General features: G+C 38.3%; 1 protein-coding gene across 1 annotated transcript in view; it reads right to left on the bottom strand.

Annotated features, from left to right (window-relative positions):
* Positions 1–7,562: 7,562 nt before the first annotated feature.
* The window catches only part of LOC127881488 (zinc finger MYM-type protein 1-like), a 2,606-nt gene continuing 1,316 nt past the window's right edge, over positions 7,563–8,852 (bottom strand). The window contains exon 2 of the mRNA XM_052429389.1: positions 7,563–8,852. This exon is cut by the window's right edge and continues 711 nt beyond it. Coding sequence (XP_052285349.1) covers positions 7,563–8,852 — 1,290 coding nt within the window.

The raw sequence follows: 8,852 nt of genomic DNA, 5'->3' as shown, positions 1-8,852 counted from the left end.
CAGGTAACTAAGCTGCCACAATATTTATGTTTTATTCAAATATATGCTTTTTACTCTATACAGTATTTTTCGATGCAATACTGATCAAGCATCGTAAAAAAACAATAGTTATTAATTAGATACTTAAATAATTAACCACTTTATATTCCAAACTACACTGTATGTTGTGAAATCTTTGAAACATAACGGCATTTGAGATATATAATATTTATCTGTTTTTATTGTTAAAAATAATAACAACATCATGCGTGTTATTATTTTTTAACACACCTGAAATAGTTTCCGATGCAGCATGATGCAAGCTTGCTGAGCTTTCGTTTTATATGACCTCAATGAATGAAGAGAAATCTGTGTAGTTTTTAAATATACATCATATGCACTTTATAAAGAATAAAAAATTGCATTACCTGTGTCCTAAATAAAATTCTTTTAGGCGATTTAATATTCAATTATTACTATATTTGCGTTCACTATCTGATAAACTGACACTCTTAACAGGTTGGGGCATATCTATAATAAAATATTTATTAAATGATAAGGTCTATATTCAGGATTTGGAATTTTCGACCATATTTGATTAAACGAGTTCATAAATTTTGTGTATTATCGAGCTTTAGTAAAGAATGTTCTTTTAGTACCGAAAACAACTAATGATAAAATGTGATGAATATTTTCGTGTTTTAAATATTTATGTATATAATATGTATTTCAGTAAATGGTTCCATCAAATTTTTTAATAACAATAATAATCTAAACAAAGCATATCTATTAAATTTGTTAAATGAATCTCAGTAAAAAAAAAAACATCATTATTTATCATTTGATGTCCATTTTCGTGGCAACTTATAACCTTGCCGCCTTCTTTTTTCTAGCATAGAGCTTTTTTGTCTGTAAACATTGTTGTGGACGTTAAGGTGATGACCCATATGGTCTTCCAACATTTTCAATTCCGATTCGGTCATATCAAGAATCTGTATCCCATCATTGTTTTGTAAGTGACAAAAAATGTAAATGAGTATGAATTTAAAAAATCAGCAGAAGCGAAGCCGATATGTTGTAAGTTGTTGGACGGAGATACTAAAAGCTATTACTTTATTTGTTTCCTTCGTAGACATAAAACGACGTTCGAACGTACAGTCTGATATTGCGTGTCTGATGCTATTAAAACGTCGAAAAGATAAACGACACTTATAAAATGCTTTTTGTTTATATAAAAATATTTTATTTCCTTTTTTTAAACAGCGGAAAAAATACTAAAGTGAAATGTATCCACATTAAAAAATAAACACCTTATTTTAAACGTGGAAGTAGTATGCGGAACGAATATTGAAACGCGACCGTTATTTTCGTATGTCGGCATGCCAATTAAACGTTTGTTTCAGAAAGACAGTTTGGACATGTGTTTATCTTTTGTTTATAATGTATATTCAGTATAATAACAAATTATTGTTTGTAAAACTGTTACTTCTTGACCGGCTACTGAATCTGTTACAAATAATCATTAAGGAACACATTTTTTTTTAATTGTATCGTAGTGGTAATTACGTATATAAAATACAAAAACACATTCACTATTTAAAGGCTCAATTGAAAAGAAATGAACAGAAAAATAAATAACTTGAAAGTGGACTTATGGCATACACATTTCTCTAATTAAAGACAACCGGACATATTTACCGGATTCTCGTGATGTTGCTGCATACTTACAGGGGAGTCTTATATACTTAGTTTTCTTTGTGCATTTTTATTAACATATTATTACTTTTCTTAACATTATTATGCGGTATGAAAATTTGATTCGTTGTTTTTACCAAATAAGCAAAGGTTCAAAGCGCCCGTAACTTCGTAACTCGGCATAACAATAAATCGTTTGTTTCAGAAATACAATCTTTACATGTAGTTATCTGTTGTAGATTGTGTATATCCAGTATAAAAACAACTTATTGTGCGCAAAACTTTTACTGCTGACGCGCGTTCCCAGCATAGTTGGAAAGTTATAGCGGGATGTCGATAGAATGACCCAGTTATGTGGCGACGATATAAAACTCAGTTGCGAGGTGTGTGTTTTATTCTATTTAACGCCCGGCAACCTGGTCAAGAGTGGAATATTTTTTTCGTATTAAGATGACAAGCGGAATAGGAAGAATGAGGAGAAGATAGGAGAAGGAGGGGGGGAGGGGGAACAGCAGCAGCAGCAGCAGCAGCTAGCAGCAGCAGCAGGCAGCAGCAGCAGCACGCAGCAGCAGCAGCAGCAGCAAGCATGCAGCAGACAGAAGCAGCAGCAAGCATAGCAGCAGCAGCAGCAGCAGCAGCAGCAGCAGCAGCAGCAGCAGCAGCAGCAGCAGCAGCAGTCATCAGCAGCAGCAGCAGCAGCATCAGCAGCAGCAGTCAGATCAGCAGCAGCAGCATCAGCATCAGCATCAGCAGCATCATCAGCAGCAGCAGCAGCAGCATCAGCATCATCATCATCATCATCATCATCATCATTATCATCATCATCATCATCATCATCATTACCAATTATCATCATCCTCACCAATCATCATCATCATCACCAATCACCATTTCGGAAACAAACTATTCGGCACTTGAATAATAAAGATATGCATGTAATGTTTGAAACAACCAATGTTTGGATGAACTTATATGTTATTTTCTCAAACAAACCGTCTCAAATAATTTGTATTAACAAAAGAAATAAAAGAACAATTAAATACCTGTATATATTGATCATTTCTCTAAAAAAATCATATGATGTATTGCCTTTGCCACAACTCTTTCTATCCACTACAAGTCCACTTTCACCAACTACAGAACTGGTTTATAAGTAGGTCTTCCAAAATGTGTCACATCAAAGTTATATACATGTATCAGTATCGTTGTGGCAACACGCTTTACATTTTCTTATATTCAATTAACACATATTTTTGAATCTGCAATTAACACTTAATGCACTGATTTGCAAATCGAGTCCGTCATGTATTCCGAATTGCTAAAACTTATTCCGAATCTTACTAATGTTAGTATTTTCTAAAATCAACATTGTAATAGTATTGAACAGGCTTTACCTTTTTGGTTGCTCATTTCACTTATATTGCAAGTCAAATTGATTGTATTGTGTTTTAACTGGCGTGGCACTTGTCTTTTACTTTGTTTGATAGTTGGATTGTCATGTACCTTTCGCTTTCTAAAAAGGCACACACTTAGTTACGCGTTCTATTTTAAACCTTTAACTATCGTTTTGTTACCGGGAAATAGAAAGCGTTGTATTCCGTTTAAGGTATACTCTTGATACGTATTTAAAATGCACGTTTAAAAATTACACAGTATAAAAATACCATCAAATGCCTTAAATTACTGTGTTAAATATGTGAGAAAACAATCGCAGCAGTGTATTTCACCTTAGATATAATAACTTAAAACTAGCAAGTCATCACATATAACATACTGCGTCAATTGCAAAGCAATATAAAATGTTAACTCCTGACCTCTTATGACAAAAAGATCTTCAATACGTTCGTACCAATGCGGAATTCATTCACAACAGTAATGTCTTGTAAAACCGTCTAACATAGGTATTAGCTGTGTTTTTTGTTTGAAAGTCAGAGCATAACATGTGCATAAACAAGTTAGTTTCCGAAAGGGGATTTACACTCTTATATCTTCAATATATCAATTATTATAGAAAAAAAACGTCGGGAAATTAAGATACTCGTGATTTGTGTTTTATTTGAATGTTCATATGCGCAAATACGGTTAAATATCAGATAAAATATTATCCATGCATACCCAATCTCGTAAGTCAAGTAAATAAACGACGCATTTGTGAACGCGCTTCTTTCAATAACTTTTTTACGACGTTTGCGATCTTAAAAAAAACGAGGGAAGCATGCACACAGAAAAGCCTAAAGGGCGTATTCATTTACAAAACATACACATATAAAGTGTCTACGCGGTAAAAAATACGCGCTTCTTCCTTACGAAAATAACAAAAGCGACGCCGTTTTGTAAGTCAGTTACAACTAACCTCACTTAAACGAAGTTAAGTCTCGAATACGCATGCCCTCCACCCCTGTTAAGTTACATATTATAACGACTGATAAGACATAAATAAAGTAGCATCAAATAAACATGCCGTAATTGAAAATTAATTGAATGTTTTCGCCAGCAAACGTTTGCGTAATATCATACGAAAAACATGTTTCCAATCATAATATGCACAAACTTGGTATGACAATGCAGCCGCGACCACCACAGCACAGTCTGCCGACGATGTAAAAAAATACACTGGCCTTTGCCGAATGTCGATGCCAGAGCTGGTTCGACATTCGTTTCAGCTCGAGATTCAGGACTTTTGCCGAATGTCGATGTCAGTGCTGGCTCGACATTCGCCCCAGATGGATATTCGGGAATAGTGTAGAATGTCGATGTCAGAGTTGGATCGGCATTCGCCCCAGCTCGATATTCGGGACTTTTGCACAATGTCGATGTCAGAGCTGGCTCGACATTCGCCCCAGCCCGATATACGGGACTTTTTCCTGATGTCGATGTCACAGCTGGCTCGACAGTTGCCCCAGCTCGATATTCGGGACTAGTGCCGAATGTCGATGTCAGAGTAGGCACGACATTCACCCTAGTTCAATATTCGAGACTTTTGCCGATTGTCGATGTCAGAGCAGGCCCGACATTCACCCCAGATCGATATTAGGGATTTTTGCCGAATGTCGATGTCAGAGCTGGCTCGACATTCACCCCAGCTCGATATTCGAGACAATGGCCGAACGTCGATGTCAGAGCCGACTCGGCATTCGCACCAGTTCGATATTCGAGGCTTTTGCAGAATGTCGATGTCAGAGCTGGCTCCACATTCGCTTCAGCTCAATATTCGTGACAAGTACCAAATGTCGATGTCAGACCTGGCTCGACATTCGCCCCAGCTCGATATTCGGGACTTTTGCCGCATGTCGATGTCAAAACTAGCTCGTCATTCGTCCCAGCTCGATATTCGGGACTTTTGCCGAATGTCGGTGTCAGAGCTGGCTCGACATACGCCCCAGTTCGATATTCGAATGTCGAATGTCGATCGTCGATGGCAGTGCCAACTTCACGCAGCTCAAAGCGTAATAATCAGAATGGCACGTGTGACATACATGATCTACTGTTATTGTTTGAAAAAACAACAACACGACATGCTTGTTTAAAATGAACACACAATGAGGTTTTTCGGAGACAGCATAAAGCCATCAAGAAGGTTCAAAAGCGCATGTCCTTTTCGCTTGTAGCCATACCAATAAAGCATTTGTTTTAGAAATACATTTTGGAAATATATTTATCTGTTAAAGATTTTGAATTGTCCCTTCACTCGTTCAATGTTTTTTTGTTTAAGTTTGGACCCGTCGTGTCGCGTTTTTTTTATATCTTTTCCGACTGTTTCGGCATCTGAACATACAACATCGTATAAGATCTTTTCTATAATGTCTTTCTTAACATTCAACTGCGTACAATATGTTAAAAGCGTGTTTTTGCCGCTTTGCAGTTTTTTAGGACGCTCTTTGGGTGCCGCTATTGTTTTTTGACAGTTAAACAAACCCGATAACCATTTTATATAAGCAACGAAAAGATCTTTAATACGCGAAAAGAACTCAATCAAAATCGATACGAACCGATGTAAAAATAATATTCGTAACTTGATTTTGTAATTCTTGATGGTACGACAAGATTTTAAAATAAATACGTAACGGACTTGAAAACAATTCGTAATTACGAAAATGCGACCCTAGTAGTAGTAGTAGTAGTAGTAGTAGTAGTAGTAGTAGTAGTAGTAGTAGTAATAGAGGAAGAAGTAGTAGTAGTAGTAGTTGTTGTTGTTGTTGTTGTTGTTGTTGTTGTTGGCGTAGTGTTAATTATAATATTAAAAGCAGTATTGCTGGAGGTCGTGTTAATATTACTCGGTTTTGTTAACAAATGTTGCGCTTTCATTTATTATTCCCAGGTGAATACGTAACTGTGTTAAAAGTAAGACGAGTAGCCCTTAGCAAGAGTTGCTACTTATTGTGTTGGATTTATTCAATAAAGACATACAATAATAATTCGCATGTGATATTATTAAATGGTGATATTTATCTTTTGACCATACATTTAAAATTGATTTAACCCATTTCTTTACTCAATAAATTAACAAACGACTTCCAATCAAGGTTGAACTCACTTAATAGCCATTGCGCACCGCTAAACCCCATCAATCAACCTTGGCACGATGAAACAGCTGCGTTGTTACATAACGTAACGGCTAATAATTATCCCTTTTACAGCCGTGAAAATTCAATTTTCACAGGGATTACTGATTCTGTTTGTAGTATCATTGACTGAAAGGGTTTTAATTTTGCCTATGTAAAATTGAGGATATACATTTTTATTTTTATTTTCTATAGGTGTCCGTATTTGTAAAGCCTCGAATCGATAAACACAACTGTTACGTTGAAAATGAAGCAACAACAACAACCAGAACATACTACAGCTACACCAACTACTTTTCTACTACTTCTCTTACTATTTCCGCTACTTCTACAATAACAACAACAACAACTACTTCTACTACTACTACTTCTACAACTACTACAACAACAACAACAACTACTACTACTACTACTTGTCTACTACTACTACTACTACTACTACTACTACTACTACTACTACTACTACTACTACTACTACTACTACTACTACTACTACTACTACTACTACTATTATTACTACTACTACTACTACTACTACTACTACCAATACTACTACTACTACTACTACTACTACTATTACTACTACTACTACTACAACTACTACTACTACTACTACTACTACTACTACTACTATTACCAATTCTACTGCTACTCATTCGACAACAACAACAAAAACTGCTACTGCTACTGCTACTACTACTACTATTATTTTACTACTACTACTATTTTTTTACTATAACAACTTCTGCTGCTGCAGCTACTGCTGCTGCTGCTGCAGGGGCGTAGATAACCTCCCAACATTGGGGGGGCGGTCCAGTTTCTGTACTGGGAACATAAAGAGGTTCGTTTGAGAGGGTTGTCCTCTCCCGTGGTTCCGAAAAAAATTACAATTACAATTAAAATGGTGCGTTTTTGGGGAACTTTCATGTTGATATAAATGTTATTGTTTTCTTTCCAAAAACTCTAATTACAACATAAAATTAAGTAAATGTTTATGTATTTTAATGACGGAGTTTTACAAGTGATATGAAAAATAAAAACATTAACATTACATTCACAACGGATATATTTTATTACTGATGGACATATTTAACACCTGAAAACGGGAGAGTGTTATAAATAACCACATGAAAATACACAACAACCAATACAATATGACATGATTAGTAAAGAATGTATCCACATTTCGAGCACTATTAAAATACTGAACCAGGATGAATAAATATTATTAAATAAAGTTAAATAAACAAAAATTACGGATAATTCATTTTTAAGCCACAATTTATCATGCACTGTTCGCGTAATGTTAATGCCAAGTGTCACATTCTATGAAAACTTCCCGAAGATAGTTAACCGTGATTCATTCACACTGACGAACTCATTGGCAACATCTAACAAGTCCATTGCGTCGGTAGCACACCTGTGCACGTGGAGCGTCATGAGGTGGGTGAGTCTCTCCTGTGTCATAGACGTCCGGAGGTACGTCTTCAGGCGTCTCAGGCCGGAGAAGGACCTCTCGCTGGTGGCGTTGGTGGCGGGCATTACCAGGACGTGGCGGAGGACGCGCATCACCTCCGAGAAAAAGAGGCGAGTCTCAGGAGACAAGTCGCGGAAGAACGTGACAATGTCCGTGATGGTCTTGACCTTCTTGTCCCGTACGGCGACCTGGTACGTCTCCAGCTGAGTGGTGAGCGCCTGCTCGTTGAAGTCGTCCCTGTAGAAGTCCATCACGCTCCGCAGATGAGTGGCGTAGTCACCACCACAGGCGCAGCACACCAGAAGGTCTTGGAGGGATCTGTAGGTTTTGTAGCCTGGCTGATCGAATCTGTCCTTGATACACGCGATCACCAAATCGAATGCTTCAAAGTAGACCTGGCGGTACCGATCACGTGCTGTGGCTGGATACTCGTGGGCCCCGGTTCCAACGTCATAACGTTTCGGCATCTTGCGTCGCCTGGGAACCACTGGCTCTCCTACGTCGACGTCATCGAGCTGGCTGTTGACGTCAACCCAAAACTTGTCGAAGGCATCGTCGGAGCGCTTGCTGGTCAATGTTTCCACCGTCATTGAAGCAACTGCCTGACCCTCTGATGCGGACATGTCCTTCTGTTGTAGGGTGCGGCTCAAGTTGTCTGTATGTCGCAGGATGATGTAACCCAGATGGACACCAAAGAAGAGGTCGAAGCTCTCCATCTGGGACCGCACGCCTACTATCCTGGAACGGATCTCCGAGTCTTTGGTCTGCTCGTAGCAGGTGTCCCACAAGGTCTGTAACACAGTGTAGTTGTCTAAGACACTACACAGGCTTGCTGCACGCACTGTCCATCTCGTGGGGCACAGTACACGGAAACCAGGGGTATCGGGGCTCATCTCCTCCTTCAGGGTCTGTAAGGTACTGTCCCTCTTTGGTGAATACTTAATCAGTTTGGAGACTTCATGCACTGTATCCATGGTGTCGCGCAAGAGCTTGCACTGACGTACACAGTCCCCAACGGCCAGATTGAGTGCATGTCCGTAGCAGTGCGTGAACACAGCTCGCTCCTCCTTTGCTAAGATGTTGGTCGCCACACCACGCTTCGCTCCGGTCATGTTGCTGGCCCCGTCATAACACTGCCC

This window comes from Dreissena polymorpha, chromosome 5 (genome assembly GCF_020536995.1).
Source record: "Dreissena polymorpha isolate Duluth1 chromosome 5, UMN_Dpol_1.0, whole genome shotgun sequence".
NCBI classification, from domain to species: Eukaryota; Metazoa; Mollusca; class Bivalvia; order Myida; family Dreissenidae; genus Dreissena; species Dreissena polymorpha.
Note: the sequence above shows the minus strand (reverse complement) of the source record. Positions and strands in the feature narration are given on the sequence as shown.